General features: G+C 39.8%; 1 protein-coding gene across 16 annotated transcripts in view; it reads left to right on the top strand.

Moving 5' to 3' along the window:
* Positions 1-19,570, top strand: part of EPS15L1 (epidermal growth factor receptor pathway substrate 15 like 1) — a 47,869-nt gene that overhangs the window by 23,025 nt on the left and 5,274 nt on the right. For 3 of the 16 annotated variants that reach the window (XM_086862604.1, XM_086862607.1, XM_086862606.1), the window contains 3 exons: positions 179-311; positions 421-494; positions 15,554-15,959. In XM_086862604.1, the coding sequence (XP_086718730.1) occupies positions 179-311; positions 421-494; positions 15,554-15,571 (225 nt within the window). In that variant the 3' untranslated portion in view covers positions 15,572-15,959. Of the gene's footprint in view, positions 1-178; positions 312-420; positions 495-15,553; positions 15,960-19,570 lie in introns of those variants that run through there. The other 13 variants (XM_086862601.1, XM_086862603.1, XM_086862602.1 and 10 more) reach the window with 6 other exon arrangements.

Below are 19,570 nucleotides of genomic sequence, written 5' to 3'. Positions count from 1 at the left end.
ATGTTAATCTTAGCACCTCTGTCATTGGGCATTAGCTTCCTACAACACTGACAATTCTGTACATCTGCCCTCAGGTTTTGAAATTAATGCTCTTCCTTGACTTAACCTGTAGCTTTGTGAAACCACAGGTATTATACAGCATGCTTACATCCCTTTTCTTTTATTTTTTCTCATGTAGTCAATAGCTTCAGACCCTTTTGCCTCCTCTTTTGGAGGGGTGGGATTCACAGATGATCCTTTCAAAAGCAAATCAGACACACCAGCTTTACCACCAAAGAAAAATGTCCCTCCGCGACCCAAGCCACCCAGTGGTAAGGAGGTTTTCTTTTTTTAAAAGCTGCTGCTTTCAATTTATAGTGGATTGCTGGACATAAGAACAAGTTGACAGTCTACTATCTATCTTATATTTCAACCATGTAGGAAGATATGACGTTGTCAGTAAATCAACAAAACTATCAGTAAACCGGACAGAAACTCTTCAAACTGGAAAACAGGTGATGAGAGAGTGCTATGACAGATCTGTAAAGTCACATGCAGCAGGAAAAAACGGGAAAACCCGCTGTATTTTCAAAGTAGGCAATACATAAGATTAGTAAATGTCATCCTTAAAATAAAAAGGTCCGTTTCTATACGGTAATCTAAATTAATGATTTATTTCTATGTTTGCCACAGAATATGGCGAATGCAAAAAAGTTTAAATGGTCTTAGAAAAACCTCTAGATAATTCTCAGAAGAAACAGAGGCAATGGGAGTGTCCCAAAAGCCAAAATACTGGCTCTAGCTCCTTTGTAGCTGAGTAGCAAGGCAGTCTGACTGTGGCTGAATCTTTATCTTGTTTTGATGTTCTTCCTGAGGCATCTGTTTCTAAATACTAACAAGAACAGACTACACGGATAGACAGACCTGTCCTGATCTGTCTGTTCCAGGTAGGATCATTCTTGCATTTGCACATTACTGCATGAATTAAACAGAAAACACTTCCTGAATATATATGGCTTTGTTCCTGCTTAATTTCCACTATTTATGGAAATCTGGGAGATACATAAATCTCACTAATTGAAAATAAGATCTCTTAGCTGAGCTTCAATTTCTGTTCTCTCTGGAGCTGTTTTTAAGATATTCAACTACCAGTGAATCTGTTTAAAGAACTGAAGCCATGTAGTTTCAAGTCTCCTTTTAACAAAAGTGGTAGAGTTCAGTTGATATTAAGAGGGAACTTTCAGGTGGCTCAAAAAAACCAACAAAAGCTGGGTTCTGCTTATGGATAGGCACAGAATTTTGCACTAAACACGTTGATCATCATGTAGTATTTTTATATATCCACAGACATTATTAGGAAGCATAGTATGAAAAGAACAGATCCATGCTTAGTGTCTCCCGCACTGTGGGTTCTCCGCCTTTCTGCTGGTGCATTTTGGAGCAGAGCATGCAGCCTGTTTGTGATGGGTATTGTTGATCTGGCTGGTTTTGCAAACCAGTCATTCTAGAATGCAGTCCTTGGATAATCTGAAAAGTGCTTACTTATTACCAAGGTATCCTTAATGTCACTACCTATCCCATAAATTGATCCAAGATATGAAAGATACCTCTTCACATGGTAGACTTAAAAGCAGACCATTGCAGCAGCATCAGTTTGTTCCCATTGCTGTGATTTTGTTGCTTAAGAGATGATAGTGCACCCTAAAACCCTGAAAGCAACAAATGAGAGGTTTCTTGAAGGTGAGAATTGATGCAAACTTGTCAGGAAATGCTCTAGGATCGTGGAAAAGCCCTTGAAGCAGTTTGTTCCATGCTTGCTTTGTATATTTTTTACTTCTGAGGTACTGAAGAGCTTTCAGTAAATAAAATAAAAAACCCACATAATATGTCATGTTGGCAAATATCAATCACTAGGACAGACATGAATAAAAGGAAAAATAAATAAGCTGAAGGGAATCTTATCTGACACAGTGAATGATATTATTTTTCTTTATTCGGTTTTCAAGGAAAGAATACAAGTGGCCATCTTTCAAAAAAATGTCTGCGTAAAATGTTATAGTGTTAACAGGGCCTATATAAAGTTGGATGATTCAAATAAATACTAAATATACCCATGTAATCTTTTATATGTGGTTTCTTTCTATTCCTTGTTAGAAACATGATTACTCTTAGCAAATTGCCCTGTAGTAGTAGCAGCAAAGGTGAGTAGTGACTCACCTACATGAGGGATTTTGGATTTTCTGTGTCCTCATTCCCTCTTTTGTACATACTGAGGAATTTGGTGAATTTTCAATTTTATTAATATGTTTTTACTTTAGACATGTGCACTCAGCCTTTAATCAGTTGGTTAAAAATGGTCTGAGTGTGTCTCTCCCTCCCTTCTAGGGAGAGAGAATATTTGTGATGTTCTGCTGCTCTACCAAAAGCAAATGTTGTTATGATAAAATAGACTAAGGAGGAAACAACAGGGTTTTTTTTAAAGCAAATGAGCCTCGTGTGCTTATGCAGTTCTACTCCTCCCTTCCTTCCACAGCTAAGGCAATCTTCAGTGGTTACTTGAAGCATGAGAAATTATATAGTAATATAGTCCGATTGTAGCAAGAGATAAAGGCATAAAATGTGTGTTAGAATGGGCTTAGCAAACAAACAGCAGACAAGAAACTTCCGTTGTTTCTTACCTTTCTTATTGGTCTACTTAATTAAAAAACAGCTAAGTGATAAAGATCTTGCTGAAGGTTGAATAAATTCTAGTTATTACCAGACAAACCTGTAATTTGCCTTTCTGTTCCGTGCTCGTACTCTTTTTAGTAAAACTGTTCTTTGGGGCGGTGGTGGGGGGGAGGTGTTTAATATTGAAAAACACTTTTGTGGTTTGGTTGCATTTTGATAGGCAGGTGCAAAAAGCTCTAAAAGAAAACTTTACTTGTCTTCAAACCTCTGTAGTCAAGTAGAAAATATAAATACTTTCGCAGAGCATTGGAAACTGATTTCCCAAGTAGCTGATAATGGAAACTAAACAGGTTCCACCAGGGATTGTTTCTGATTATGCCTGATTTGGTCCTTTTCTGTATGGGAAGCTTTTGCACGTGACATGCAAACATTGTCTGATAATCTGTTCAGGGATTGTCCTGAACATCACACTGTCCTGGACCACAGTGTTCCACAGTTCTCACCTTGCCCGCAGGTCTCTGTTTTGTCCAGATGAATGATGAGTTTGGCATCAAGTCTTATTCCTTCATGAAAACAAAGGAAGAGCAAACCCTTGGAGCTGAGCACAGGATCAGGGGAAACACTTAAAATAATGGCATGTCCTGACTTGGAAGGGACCCATAAGGATCATGGAGTCAAACTACTGGCCCTGCACAGGACACCCCAACAATCTCACCCTCTGGCTGAAAGCATTGTCCAAACACTTCTTGAGCTGTCACGGCATTTAGGCTGTGACCCCTGCCTTGGGGAGCCTGGGCAGTACCCAGCAGCCTCAGGGGAAAGAACCTTTCCCTGAGATCCATCCCAAGCCCTGGCACAGCTCCAGCTGTTCCTGGGCTCCTGTCCCTGTCCCAGAGCAGAGCTCAGCCACTGCCCCTCCGCCTCCCCTCGGGAGGAGCTGCAGCCCCCGAGGAGCCTCCCCTCAGTCTCCTCTGCTCCAGCTGAAGGAGCCGAGTGCCCTCAGCTGCTCCTCAGAGCCTTCCCCTCAAGACCCTTCCTCATCCTTGTGTCTGTCCTTTGGACGCTCTCTAACACCTTTAGATCCTTCTAATCTTGTGGAGCCCAAAGTGCCCCCAGCACTTAAGGTGTGGCCACCATAGAGCAGAGCAGGAGAATCCCCTCCCTTGACTGGCAGGTGATGTTTGGCCTGGTGCCCTCCAGGACATGGTGATGCTTTGGGCTGCCAGGGCACACTGGTGACTCAGAACTAACTTGCCACCATCCACAGACCTCCTCCAGGTCCCTTTCCACGTGACTGGTCCATAGCCTCTCATGGACAGCCTGTCCAGGCACAGAGGGCTGCCCTGACAGAGGGGCAGGATCTGGCACTTGACGTGTTAAGTTGGGGATTGCCCAGCCCTTTCCTTTGTTGAGATCTCTCTGCAGCGCATCTCTGCCTTCAAGGGAGTCGACAGCTCCTCCCAACTGCGTGTCATCGCTGGACTTACTTAGTCTGCCTTCCAGTCCCACATCCAAGTCCTTCATGAGGAAGTTGTAGAGCACTGGTCCTGAAACAGAGCCTTTTGGACATGACCTCTGTTTACCATATAGTAATGGTCAGAGCAAAAGGCCTTCAGATGTATCTGGAAAGATCTCTGAAAGGAGTTTGTGGTTCAGGGGAGCTGCTCTCATCTCCAGGCTCTGGACAGTCTTCTCACAGCACGTAGACAAACTTCTCTGCTGCTTCCAGGGTTGTCAGCAGCAGGATTGCAGTGTGTCATCAACACACACATCCTGACCTGTTTGCTGGCAGCTTGTAAAGAGAAAATGGGTTGGTTGTTTTGATTGGCTTGTTTTTAGTTGATATTTGGGTTTTTTCACAGCTGGAATATTGAGGAGCAGCTGTGACCTGAATGCATTAGCAGACAGTTCAGTTCACAGCTCTCTCTGATTCATTCTATTAGGCAGTGATAGGCAAACCCTTATTGTGTGGCATGAAATAGGCACCCTTCAGATCCATATCTTTCCCTTCATAAATACTAAGATTAAGAGAGGCTATGACAATCATGAGATTATTTAATTAGAGTTGTATCTTGGGTAGAATCTCAGCCTTAAGTTTGTTTTGTTCATCATAAATAATTTTCCTTCTTTCTTTCTCTATTGTTGACCAGTCTGTCAAGATCTTTTAGATGTTTCAAAGTCCTGATCTCATCCTTGCTTAGTCCAAGAGAAATCTCATGTTTGTTTTTATGGTAAAATACTCTACTGAGTATTTTTTCAGTATAAGTGTTTAGAGGTTAAGTGCAGAATCTTTAAAGAGAATTGGAGGAAGGTTAATAACTCAGTGAATCCAGTAGAGAATAGCAAGGAGAAGTTGTTCCAGAAGTGGCAAGCCTAGACACCAGTGTACCTCAAAGCTCCAACTTACTGTTCATGGAAAGATTTGGAAAATCACTATCTCTGTCCTGTACATGGTTTAAGATTCTCTTTAGGTTGAGGAAGATCAGCCAAGAAAAAGTTCTTTAGCTCTTCTGACAAGACTGTTCTAATGAAAATCCCCAAGAAAGTGTGTGCGTGTCCTTTATCTTCAGGAAGGTATTCATCTCCATGAAGTTCTTAATGTGCATTGGGTTTCATAGGGCTCCCCTAGGACTTGGCTGGAGTAATTTGATGTTCACCAGGTGCTAATGGAGAACTTGCACTGGAGAACTCGTCTAACTGGAGAGGAGTGGAACGTTTTGTAAATTTATTGATGTTGTATCTTGAATAATGCTCAAAAAAGCACCAAAGAAATGCCAGTGCTTTGTGTAATGAGCTATGAATAACAGAAAGCAAATAATAGTAAAGTATCTCAGCATTCTTAAACAAAGGTGCCCTGTGACAAGGATTTATATTCCACTGCACATCATTTTCTCAAACTCCCGTAAAACATTGCTGAGTTTTGTAGATTTATAAGTATATTTTATTTTCTGGCAGAGGACTGCCTGTGGTGTTCATCACTACCAAACTTCTGGTTGCTTTCTATTTCTTATGCAGGTTCTCAGGGTTTATGGGACTTCTGTGTAATTAAGGATAAAAAAATCTGAAAGAACTGGTAGACTGAAACCTGTCAGTTAAAATGGCTCTTGTAGGTTCTCACAGATTAAAAATTATGTTTTCTGCTGTGAGCTGCAGATTGAAATCAGTCAGAGTTCACCGCTAACTAGTTTCTAGGTAAAAGTTGTTGATTACAGAACGAGAGAAACAGATTTTTTTTTTTCTTTTTTTCTTTTTCTTTTTTTTTTTTTTTTAAAGTACAGGAAGTTGCTGTGTGGGTGTCAGTGATTGGGTTATAAGTAAAATGCTCTAGTGCTTTGATCGTGGGACCTAGTGCTTATGCCCCACCCTTACCACTTCCTTTCAGTGCAGCCCCATGCATTCCACATTGCGGTTATAGCAGTGCTGTTAACCAATGACACTAACCACTACTGACAAGCATCTGACACATTGCTCTCTATGCTCTGGACTCCTTGTCAGACCCTCAAGTTCCTGAAGGAAGCCACTCTATATCCAGGGAGGACGAACGACACTTGACCCCTCCTATTACAGCAGGCCGTGCCTTGCCTTACTGTAATCCCGTACATTAAAGATGTGAGGAGAAGACACAGGCATTGAACTGTGTGGTGCTGTATCTGCCTTTTGTATGCCCTTTCGGACATGAGAGTCCTTTCCCCATCAAGTTAGCACCACAACAGGGGTTTGTGACCTGGCTTCCAAGGGAACAAGACACACCGCGTTGTAGGATACAATCAGTTCCCAATGATGCATTGTCTTGGGTTTTACTACTGAGTATTCCTGTAAGGCCTCCTTAGGGATGGGAGAGGTAACTCACATACCCAAGTGTCAAAGAGATAGATTAGTGCCTTTAAAGCTGCTGGTGCATTCAGTGACCCATGCTCCATATCTGCCACTCAGTATTCCTGCATGGTACTAAAATGACAGGATAGAGTCGGTGTCACCAGGTACTAGTTGGCATCCTCCAAACAAATGTTACTGGCTGTGCTCAGCTAATGATGGTCCAGGGGAACGTGGCTGCCAGAGAAGCTCAGAGACAACATTTTTTGCCATCAGTGAGTTCTTGGATGAATGTGATTCTGCCTTAATCCTGATTCCAGGAGTGATGGGTGAACTGCCCAAATTTCAGGATGCATGGAGAACCCTAGAACTGGCAGTAGGTTCAAAATGGCTTCTCATGCAAACGTCACCCTGGAGCCTCCAAACTGGCACTCTGTGTTTCCATGACTTGCGTTGGCAGCGCTCTTACCTTGCTGCAGAAACACGCTCAATTTTGAGGCCGTATACACAAGGGAAACCTATCCTTGGTGGAATTCCCAGATTCCAAGTTAAGAGAAGTATTTAGAAAGAAGCTTGAGTATAATGGGCAGGTAGTGTTTACTGAGGAGCAGTGGAGGATGCTTGAATCATTCCGAATCAGCCAAGACATAGCGGTCAAGACTCTCAAGAAGAAGAATGAGTCCTCAAGCTCAAGGACCAAAAATGTCTCTTGGGTGCCCAGCACAGGAGGGACATGAAAGTGTTGGAGCAAGTCCAGACAGAGCACCAAGATGATCAGAGGGATGGAGCAGCTCTGCTATGAGGAAGTGCTGAAAGAATTGGGATCTTTTCAACCTGGAGAAGAAAATCTTTGGGCTGACCTAACTGTGGTAATCCAGTACCTGAAGGGAGCCCAGAAGAAAACTGGAAAGAGACTATTTGCAAGAGCCTGGAGTGACAGGACATGGGGGGATGGCATCACACTGACAGAGAATAGGGCTAGATGGGATGTTGGAAAGAAATTCTTCTCTGTGAGGGTAGCGAGACACTGACACAGATTGCCTAGAGAGGCTGTAGCTGCCCCATTCCTGGAAGTGTCCAGGGCCAGGCTGGATGGGGCTTGAAGAACCCTGGGATAGTGGAAGGTGTCTCTGCTTATGGCAGGGGTGGCACTGGATGAGCTCCGAGGTCCTTCCCACTCAAACCGTTCTGGGGTTGCGTGATATTAGTGGAAGAACCTTCAGCACAGAGCAGTGTGAAACCTTCAACCTTTTCCTATTTTTTTATTGCTTGCTTATAGTGGTTTTCACCTTTTTAACACTGAAAGAATAAAAGTCCTAAAAGCACAGGAAGACAATACATTTTTCAATTTCAGTGTGCTGCTTTCTTACAATGATTATTTAATCCACGCAATTATTCTAACATTCTGCCTTTTTTTAGCTTGTGTAGATGTTATAATTTATATTGTATTATTGTATATTAGTGAATAATAGATGTAGTGAATATTATATTAATAGTGAACTTCTTAAATGCTAATGCACTTTAAAAATTCAGTTTTTCTTTGGGGTGCCAATATGTAAATAGCAGAAAAACACAATGTAACTTGGAATGTATAGAATCATAGAATCTCAGACTAATACATGCTGGAAGAGACATTAAAGATCATCCAATTCTAACCCCCTTGCCTTGGGCAGGGACACCTTCCACTAGACCAGGTTGTTCCAAGCTCCATCCAAACTGGCCTTGAACAATTCCAGGGTTGAGGAGTCCACAACCACTGAGTAAATTTTAAGGAATAATATATTGAATTCATCCTGTGTAAGAAATAAATTAGTGGAGTTACTTAGCTGCTGTTTGAAATGCAGATTTTAAAATAAATTCCACTGGTGAATTACTATTCCAGACTGGACAGGGGGAGTCTGTCAAAAAATTTCGGCTTTGTTTTGTGATACATTTATTTTTTGTAGCTCTGGTCTGTGATGGCAACTGAATATTGGCATTTCAGAGGTCAGTGGTTAACACCTCAGTGTTAACCTTTTTGAGCTAAGGGCTTCAGTTTTGTTCTCACAGTGTTTTTATTATTTGTTATGGTTTTGAAATGTTAAAATATTAGAAAAGTATAGGGGACAGTAGCCCGCCTTGGGTTAGGAAGCATGACCCTGATCCTTCAGAGAGGCCTGGTTCTGTGGAGCTCCAGACCTCAGTGCAAACACAAAGGTTTTCACAGTGTTTGAGTGACTAGAAATTATTACAAAATAATAGTAATAATGCTGCTGGTAATAAATTTTATCAGTCAAGGTGTTAGGGTTCAGTATTTCACCAAATAAATTATTACAAGACTGCTAGCTATATTTTGCTGTCCTGCCAAAAAAACCTGAAAAGGCTGATTCAAGCAAAAGCTCGCTGATCAGATCCTGTTTTTTCATCTTGCCAGCTAGCTGATAAACAATATCTGAACCTGTTGGTAACTTAAAAAAAATAAAAAGGGATCAGGGGTTTAAGACCTTAACAGGTCTTCAGGATCTTAATATTGTGTTTATTGAGCCAGTCTGAAAGCTTATAGCTGCACTGGATGTTGTAATCCATCATCCACAGAAACACTAATTCCCTAATTTGGGGTGGCCATCCTTTGCCTCTTCTAAGAAGTGTGATTGCAGAAGGCTGTTGTTGGCCCCAGAGAAGCTAGAAGTGCAAGAAAAATTACCAGCAGAGCATCTTTTTGTTCAGTTCCTGTAGTGCAGGGAGCTTGCAATGGAAATTGCAGATAGATTTCCCCACTCAAGTGCTCACAGTTATGGAGGGAGCCTGAAAGAGCATGTTCTGATGGCACTTTGATCTCAAAGCTTTAGTGAGTAGATACCCAGATAATCACACATATGCAGACATATTCCAGGTTTCCCTGGACCAGGAATGTCCAACTGAAAGTTTTAGATTCACTCTTTGGGGGATGTCTTTTGTACCCTTGGGACCATTTCAGAAGCCTCTTGCTCCTTCTGTGCATAACCAGCTGCTAGCCCAGCTCAGGGCAGTGCAGGCGATATTTGTGCAGCTTTTGCTGCTCCCTTCCTTTGTGTTTGATGCTTCCTCCTCCTTCATGTCAAAGATAAATATAGTTCTTTTTTGTATTTGTGTTACTTCTCTAAATTTAAGGCATTTATGGTTTGACTGTTTTTGCAATTTTACACTTATTTTTCATCTTTAAGGCAGCTCAAGAGTACTGTCAGTACACGTTGACCTCATATTGACACTTGACAGTGTGGTAAAGAAAGCTTAGATCTTTGCTACTTTTTGAGTTGGACATACAAATGGATTTCATTAGTTTGTTTGCCTAAGTGTCTCAACTAAATCAAAATTAAGACTTCACAATTTGTTCAGTATCTTACTTATAAATGCAGGCCAAAGTCTGAATGCTTTGTCTTGTGCATTTACTGAGTTCAGTTCTTGAAAGAAAATGATACCTTGTGAATACTTAGTGTTTAAACAAATCACGTTTTTGTGGACTTTTTTTTTTCACTTGCATCATGTACAGTGTCCCCATGCAGAAGTTTGCTCTATGTGTTTAGTTAAATAAGTTTTAAAAGAAAGAAGCCATGTTAGGAATAATGGATGTAATCAGGAGTTAGCAACAGAAGAAAGGATTGTGTTAATCTGAAAAAAAATAATGTCATATAATTCCCTTAATTTAATTTAGATTTAACTCTAAATTATGTAGATTTATTGAAGCTGTGAGAATCAATCATTTGGTCTAGAGCAGGGTATATAGATTTCTGTTCTTCACTCATTGTGAGATCACGGTTGGGGTGTTGGGATGTTTATTTCTGCGTGATACCACACACCTGTTTCCTTAGAACTTTTACAGCACCCAAAGTTATTCAGAAGCACCATGGTGCCTGTTTACCTTTATTTTTCCCCTCATCTGCAACCAAGAGTGAGAAAATCAGCCTCAAAGTTGTGACTGACAGGAAAAGTTTTTTTTATTTTTCATGCATTCTAGAAGACCTGACAGTTGCATTAGAACACAGGCATCCCTTGTTGTGTAGGATAAATGACTAATGGGTGGAGCACCTGCCTGGCCACAAGCTAAAAATTCCATTCACGCTTTGGTTCTCTTGTTTATGCTGGCCTCTCAGATTAAAGATATTTCAGTACTGATGGTTGAAGGAGGTTGTCCAGAAGCTGTTTCAGAGCAGATTGTTGGGCTGAAGGTGTAATGATTTCTCACCTTTCAAGAAGTTCGTAGATTGTCAGAATATTTCTCTTAAGCAAAAGTTTTCAGTGAACTCAAGGTGCAAACTTTGCAAATATGAAGCAAAAACAGTTCTGAAGGGGTTTTGCATGGGAAAACTTCTGCCTTCTGTTACAAAAAACATGTGATTTTTTGCAAAGAACATTATCATCAAATAGTTGAGGTTTAAATACAGCATAGAAATAGCCCCTGTTGAAGACAAAGACCTCCAAGTATTCTGTAGAAAATTTAGTTTAATGTAACTAACCTTCAGGCAAAGTTTGAAACTAGTAATCATTTTTCTGTGAGTTTGTAAAGTTCAGTTGATGAAGGTTTTACTCTGCATGACTGGAGGAGCTGCATAATCTTAACAGGATGGTGGAAAACATGCTGAGTAAGTTTGGAATGAGATATAGATTTGGTAAACTACCAAGTGAAAGATTTGCTGGGAGGCACCTGAGGCTTCTTCTGCCATGTGAAAAACAGGAGGGGTGGAAATCCTGGGGTTATATATTCAGATATAATCACAGGTATGGACTTAACTCCTATCACTCCTTATCCTCTGCAGCACAACTCTGACTTCTTAAAGGATATTTTTCAGTTTAGAAAGTTTCCTGGAAAGGTGCCCTTGTTTAGCGCAAGTTTAAAGTTGTGCCATTTCCACTCTGTCCCATTTGCCCCATGAGCATGATCCATCCAGACTTCAAAGGCAGGAAAAAGACTGCTTCTTATCATTCAGCAAGATCCTCTTCTAAGCAGAAAGTCAGACCAGCACTGAAACATAGAATATTGAAACAGCTCTAAATATTTCACTTTGTTGTCAATATCTTGTGATTCAGTAAGACAAATTTTGTGTTTGCATCCTACCAGTGAGGTTATATTTGCTTTGAAATACAGATCTCAGCCCTCCAAACTCAAGTTTGCTGTGGGGCATGAAATTAGATAAACCCTTTGTATGGGTGGAGTTCACTCTAAGTAACAGCACTTGCTGTGGTAAACCATTTTGTTCATCATCTCTTTTTGCTGAAGTGAGTCCTCTGTGTGGTTTGGGTGCACCACTTGGGTAACTGCTGAAACTGCTGTGGTTTCAGAATAGGACCTGTTTTGCTTTTTTCTGAACTTTTTTCCCCTGAAACTATTAGCAGAAAAATCAAATAAGGGTTACAACTGTTTGCCTGCCGTACCTCAGAATGATGAGCAAAGTCATGTAAAAATACAATGTTTTCCAGCAAGTAGAAGATTATTGCAATCTTAGTTATGACTGTATTGTGCAATATTGCAATTTTACCAATGTCCATCAGTACGGCTGGTAACCTTTTACTGTGGTTTGGGTACTTTTGCTTTACGTTATAGAAATCCCATACCCACATTCCTGACACACTAAACATGGGACTACAAAAATCTTCGTGTAGTTTCATGTACACTCGCTACGATGGGAGACTTACACTTGCTGTAAATCAGCAAAGATATCAGAAAGATAGTGCTGGTGTTATTACTACTAATTTGTGTCTAATATATGAGTAAATTTGAACATATAACTGAACCAAACAAACTTCTGCCAGGCCTCAAAACCATGTTTGCAGAGTGTGGCAGGATAAAGCAAACTGTAAGCAATGTACAAAGGGCACTAAAAGAAAGAATTGGACTTGGAGTTTGACTTGGTGTTCCTCATGGATCTCTTCCAGCTCGAGGTTCTGTGATTGTAGGGCTCATTGAAGATTCTTGTGCATGGTAGGGCTGATGTATTCAGAGTAGGTGCTGCCCTTAAAATCGCTCTGCAAAAGATAAACCTGATTGCATAAGGGTTTCCCTCTTACTTTTCAAAATAGAAAAATTATCACTCTATTTTTAACATCTAAAAATCTGAAGAAAATGGCACTCAGTGTGTAAAATGAAAGCTTTCAATATTATTAGCAGTAACTCTCATTTCATGGTGGCATTGCATTTCCTCTACAACAAAGTGATTCTTTGTGATCTTTCGTGAAGATGAAGCACGAGAAACCCTGACGCTCTGTGCAGGTTCAAAACCACCTGGGGCTTTGTGCAAAAACCTTAAACAGGCCACCCAGAAAAACCAGGCTTGCTGAACAAATACGTTGGAAACCCAGTGTTTGTGTTAATAGTCACCAATTCCACATAGTGGTTTTGCTAGCAGAAGATTTAACCTAAGAAAAGGGCATCTTAAAATGGGTCAGTTTTGCCTCCAGCAATCCAAATTGGTTTTGGGCAATACATGGTGAAGTATGAGGGTAGAATTTCCTTGCTGGTAACTGGCAAGAGAAGAAGGAGAAATAATGTAGAGGGCTCTTTTTTTGCCTTGAGCAGAAGTTGGAAATGCAGATACTTAATTCTCCAAGGCCAGTTTGGCTGGAGCTTGGAGCAGCCCAGTCTAGTGGAAGATGTCCCTGCCCATGGCAGGGGGTTAGAACTGGATGAGCTTTAAGGTACCTTCCAACCCAAGCCAGTCTGGAATTCTGTGACTCTAATTTAAAACAAGTTAAAATAAGTTGCTCTTCTATGTGGAGCATTACATATGAATGCTGAGTTGCTCATCCCTTGACAGGTTTTTGTGTCCCCTGGCATGGGATGGCTGTGGCAGTGGTGAGATCTGGAGGTCACGGGAACGGGCAGGATATAAGTGTGACACTGCATTCCAGAGAGCAAAATGTGGCCTGTGAAAAGTCGGGTTGGAGTGAGGGAGGGTCCGTGCTTGTGAGGAGGGCAATTTCCTGTATGTTATGTCACTTCCTTCCATGAAGGACAAAGCACTGGCCTCATCTGCCTCACTTTAGGAGTTGCACAGGTGGTTGCTGCCGGGGGATCTGTATATCTACGTCATGTATCTTATCCAGGATGAAGCATGTACTGAACCATGGAAAATAGTGCTGGGTTAGGGTTAGTTTTAAAAGATCGGCTTTATCTTCCAGCTTCAAGGTAGCTGAATCAGTGTTATTTCTAGAAGCTTTTTCAAATCTCGTGGATGTGTTGATAGAATGGCTTCCCAGATAAATGGTCATGCCCCTGAGGCTGCCAGAGATCAAAGAGCATTTGGACAACGCTCTCAGAATGGGATTGTTGTGGTGGCTGTGCAGGGCCAGAGCTTGCACTGGATGACCCCTGTGGGTCCCTTCCAGCTATGAATGTGATAGGTTCCCTGGGCAGTCTGGAGTACCCTTTAGTTTTAAAAGCGTTGAAAAAAATTGTTGAATCTGATGTGTATCTCTTTTAGTCCAGTCTAAATCCATTCACCTTTTTCCTATGGAAGACTTGCAGGACTATGATCAGGTTCCCCTCAAACACTGTCAGAACTAAACAAATCCAGTTCTATCTCTGCCTGCACATGCCTTGTTTTCCATGTCTCTCTCTGTCTGCTTGTTCAGCTGGGGACTTCTTTGCTTCCCACTTTCTATGCAGCTCAATGTCTGCCAGTGATGCCTCTGTTGCATCAGAGTCTGACATTGACATCGCACTAATGAGAGTCTGCGTGATTTCCTCAGGTCCACGTAAACCTGATTTCCTCAGTTCCCTGTATACCCAATTCCTTCAGCTCCCTGTCCACATGTGCCTCTGGCTTTGAGGAATAGAGGCCATCTGAGTACAAGGGAGGATGGCTTTTTGGCTGGCCCTGGGGTAGGAGAGGCTGAGCTGGGATTTACTGGAAGTTGCTGGATAGGTAATTTATTTAGTGCAAGCTTGCTGATCTTTATTTCCCTTTGATGAAAGTATTTCCACAGATCTGAGCATATATTATGAAGTTCATGAGCACGTACCAAAGTGCTTTCTGAAAAGCTCCCAGGCTATGACTTAGATGTGCCAAGGACACTCTGAAATTTGGGGATTGATTCCATTTCTCTGTGCTTTCGTGGTGTGTATGTCATAATGAGAATAAATTAAAAGATTCCTATTAAATTGGATATTTCAAAACAGCTCTATTACTACAAATAATGTATGGAATTCAGTTTATTACGCAGGAAGTTGCAAGTATTTGTTTACTTTAAGAATGCTTCTAGATTTTCCTTTATCGAGTTAACACATTGCAATCAAGAATGATCACACAAGGAATATTTTCCCTGGAAGCTGGATGAACACTTGTCAGGAGCAATCTTCTTTTTTTTTTTATTAAGGTGGGGTGGGTGGGGGAGAAATATATTTATCTGTTTAGTTATTTAACCTCACAAAATAAGCTTTTGGCAAGGGGAATTAAAAATCAACCATTGAGGCTTTAATTGCAACAAATGAAATATACACATATTATTTATGAGCATACACAATAATTCCTGTGATTTCATTTGTTTTTGGGGTGGAATATAAGAACAAACACTCACCTGCAGAAAGCGAGTTATGGAGCAAGCACTTCAGAGAGAGGTGATTTCTTAATCAGCCTCCTTTTCTTTGTGTATGTGATGGTAGAAGGATAAACCAGTTCCAGGAAAAAAAAGCAGAATGCAGGCATTCTGTAAAGTGACAGCTAAGTTACTCTTTAATCCTATATAATGTGACTTATCTTTAGTGATACACTTTTCTTTATTTTGTCTTCTGTAAAATACCAAACTTAAACTTGAAATATCTCTAATCCTGGAAAATCAGTCATACTTGTCAATTTTTTCTGACCAAATGTCTTTATAATGGGTTTCATCATTTAGAATCTTGATGGTATTAATATTTTTGTATGTATAAGATAATAAATCCATTTAAATAAAATAACTGCTTTAGATGATATGCACTGAGAAATAACTACCATTATATTTGGTTATATTTCCATCTACCCCAAGAAGGATGGATGATGCTAGAGTATATAGCACAGTTTCCTATTTCAGGGCTTTGCACTGTCCATGGTAAGTAACTTCTCTTTTTCTCCTTTTGTTTTTTTTTCCCTAAACTTTCCAGGTAAAAGTACTCCTGTAAGCCACCTTGGGTCTACAGATTTTCCCAAGCCCCATGATCCATTCCAGCCATTTGGGGCTGACAGCAGTGACCTGTTTCAAAGTAAAAAGGGGTTTGGGGACCCATTTAGTGGAAAAGATCCATTTGCTTCCTCCTCTTCAAGTAAAACTTCTAAAGACTCTTCCTTGGGGTTTGCAGACTTCAGCTCTGTAAGTTAAGTTCCTTGTCTCTGAGCAAACCACTTTCTGCTCTGCTTGCAGCAGTCTCTGTTGGGTTTCTGTCTTACCTGCAAACCTACTGTTCCCTGGCTTCTGTCTCTCAGTACCTTCATGCTGTCCTCATTGTTTTTGTATTAATATTTCTGTAATAAAAAGGCATTATTTCAATAAAAAAGAAGTTTCATACTAAATTTTCAAGGGTTTACGTGCATTTAAATTATTTTAGTACAGTGTGCCTTTACTCTCAAATTCTTTGTAGCAGAATCAGTGTATTGCTTTTGTTGCATGGAGGCCATTTTGTAAACAGATTTTTGGGAGCCAATGATGTAAAGACTCAAAACCAATTGATGAAAACATTTCTATAGCAATTTCACCATATCCTGAGAAGCAAATCCTTAAAGGAAAAGTTTCTAATAAGTACTCGTAACTGGTTATGGAGAAAGTTCTGACAATCCTGTTGCAATGTTTACTGTATATGATGGAATGTGGTCATAGAGAGACACAGATGAGACAGAGATTGAAAATTTAGCTGTTGGATTTTGTTCCTGTTACTGATGTTGTAGAAAAGACAGAGAAAACAAAAAGGTTTCATAGAACCGAGATAGAAAGGTCCACACTGCACTCAAAAAAGACAGTCACAGAAGGTTTGAAAACAAAGCCAGGTCCCCATTAATTTAAAAATATCGGGGTTTCCAAAGCCCAACTTTGGTTTTAATGCTGGAATTGGGAACCATTGTAAATGCAATGGTGGTGTGGTTCTTATTGCTTCCATAAGTGGATAGAATCTGTCCCATCCACAGCCTCAGGCTTCTTCCTCCTTTCACACGTTTTTGTTCTCTTACATTGCCACACAGTAAAATTGCAAACTTATTCTGTTCCTTAACTCTGCTGGACACAGGTCACTGTTTAACAAGGGGAGATACTTAAACTGAATCTTTCAGGTTGTTTCTTTCTAATGTTTTGGGGGGGGGGGGGGTGTTCCTAATTATTATTTAATATTAAATGTGTATCACTTTCCTATTTGATATTGTTAGCTGAAGTCATCTGTGCAGACTTTAGTTGGCCTCAGGACTTTAATTTATCACTTCTGAAACGTCAAGTTCAAGATTTGTTGTATGTTTGACCACAGCTAGTTGGATTTGCACAGTTAAATTCTGATTGTATACAAACTGATGACATTCTTAATAAAAATAAGACATTAAACCTGCTTTATCTGAAGTTTCTTCAACAATATCTAATTCCTTCCTGCAAAGAAAGACAAATGATGGAATGGAATGACTGTTTCCCAGTTATTGTCATCTTACTTTACATTAAGAAATCCAGACTGTATTTCTTAAGTTAAAATGTGGTTTACTCTGAGTGATTGTATCAAATGATTAACCAAAATCTCTGGTCCCAATCCTAGTTGGTGCTGCAGGGTCAAATTTGCTGTGCCACCCGGTTCTGAGATCAACTTTAGAAGATAAGGAACAAGTAGGAAAAATGAGATAATGAGCAGTAGCCACTAAATAATTCCCGTTAAATGGCATTTCATCAAATGAAATAAATTTTTAAAATTTGAACTTTAAATTTAACGTTTTCTGAATTAATTTCTCCTCTTGTAGGAAAAAAAAAAAAAAAAAGAAGTGTTGACTGAATTTGGCTGAAAAGACAGATTTAATCCCTTTTCTCCTCAGTTCATGGAGTTTTTTCCTTTTCCATGGCACAATTATGCTGCTACACGTGACAATTCCTAATCCTTCTGTATGATGTTTTGAATGTACCAGTTACCTTGAAATCATTGAGAATACTCAATGATTCTCTTTGCCTCATGGTTGGGAAACTTTGTTCATAATGGAAATGAAAATCAGTCTTACTTAGAGAAGGTTTTTGACATCTAATTTGAATCCATGGAATCTGAGAACAGAATCATGTAGAACATGAATAATCAAACAACCTAATTTTTAATTTTAATTCTTGACTGTTGTAAGAAAGAACATGGGAACTTTCATCATTGTATTTTAGTAGGAAAATCTGGTGCTTTTTTGACACACTGGCAAATTCACGCATCCAGAGTTTGCAGATACTTTCTTTGTGTTCTTAACTTTGTTGTTGTCACTAAATATGATTCATTGGAACAAAACAGTCTTTTGGTAGCTAAGATTTCAGATATTTCTGTGTTCCAGCTGCAGTTTACAGAACAACAAGAAAAGCCACTTTTTTTTGCCAACAGAAAGTCTTTAAATTTCCAAGAAACAGAACACTTAGGAATAAACTTTTTGTCTCAGTACTAGCTGCTAATTCAGTACACACAAGTTAAAACAAGTGAAGCTTTTTGAGATTTGATTGGTCTTGCTGCAGTCTGCTGGTTTCCTCATCTATACCTTGGGTCTGACTGTATTTCTGAAAAAGAAAAGGATGGGTTTAATGCAATTACATGTGTGACATATTTATTGACTTCTTGAAACCTGGACATATGCAAAAAAATGGTTATTGTATTAAATTACCTGTAAATCATCCTTTTATAGGCAATCTGTGCAAGAATCTGGGGCACTATTGAACTGTTCTATACTTATTTCACTACTCACTGTTGAGAGTTATCTCCTGAAAATTGTACTTTGTGCCAATCACTTGTAATAAGGCGCATCCAGATTTGTTTCCAATGAATCATTTGCCTATTTTTCCTTTTTATTTATTCCACTCAGCATTTTTAACCACAAAAATATAACTTGTGTCCCATAAACAAGTTATAATTGGGACTCTCATAAACTTTGGAAGCCTTATCCCAGAATGGAAGCTATAGAAGTGAAACTGGTTTCTCAACATTAAAAAAATATCCCAAATAGTTTGACAAAGTGTCTTGTATTTCTGAAAATAATTGCAGTTCATTCTTCATCCCAGCTGTTAGACTTACCTGAATTCCTGGACTAAGCAGAGAATTCCTGCTTCCATTTGTGTCTGTACCACTTCTGTTGCATTTCAGTAACATCAAATGCAAAGTTTTTCATCTAAATTTCTATAGCAATGAAAGCAGAGATATTGCATGAAGAAAAGCTTGGGTGTTTTTTGCATCAAATCATCTCAAAAGTCATACTGGGAGAAATAAAAGGAGGAATGATAGGCATCCAGAGGCATGATTAAATTATGAGTAAATTAGAATTGGGCTTGGGTTGAAAGAAATTAAAATAGGTGGATTGATTTCAAAATATATAAAAAATAAAAATTACAGATACACTGCATAGTGGAGGAGGAGGAGGCTGGGGTGGGGCCATCACATAGTGTTTGTGCAGCTAGGCAGGGTTTAGCACTGAAGCTTGCATTTTAACATTCAGTTCAATATTTCGAGTCAGTCTGGGCAGGTGTAACTGCATCCGTTTTTGCCATGGCACAGCAGACTCTTCTCAGAGTCACTGTGTCCTGGGCCACGAAGAATTTTTGCAGTATACATCCAGCTGAAATTTTTCTCCTCAAAAAACTCAATATGTTTTCCTGCATGCACACCAAAAAAATCGCCAAAAGAAAAAAAATGGCACAAAGCACATTTTAGAAGTGGGCTTTAATGCAAACATTTGCATACAGCTGTTCCCATCCTCCTCCTCAGCAAATGCTAAAATTAACTGGGAACAGATTATGTTTGCATTTGAAATTGTTGTGATTTCAATGAAATAGTTTCAGATTTTCAAAAAGTTCAAAGAAGCGAACTTTTGCATGTTTCAATGGTAAATACTGGAATATAATTTTGGACAAGTTTTGCAGCAATGTACTTGTGTTTTGGGAAGCCCAAACAGGTTTAGGACCTGAATGTTATAAAGTGTGATTCTTT

This window comes from Cyanistes caeruleus, chromosome 25 (genome assembly GCF_971803275.1).
Source record: "Cyanistes caeruleus chromosome 25, bCyaCae1.hap1.1, whole genome shotgun sequence".
In the NCBI taxonomy this organism is placed as follows: domain Eukaryota; kingdom Metazoa; phylum Chordata; class Aves; order Passeriformes; family Paridae; genus Cyanistes; species Cyanistes caeruleus.
The sequence above is the reverse complement of the archived record's forward strand: the minus strand, read 5'-3'. Positions and strand labels throughout refer to the sequence as shown.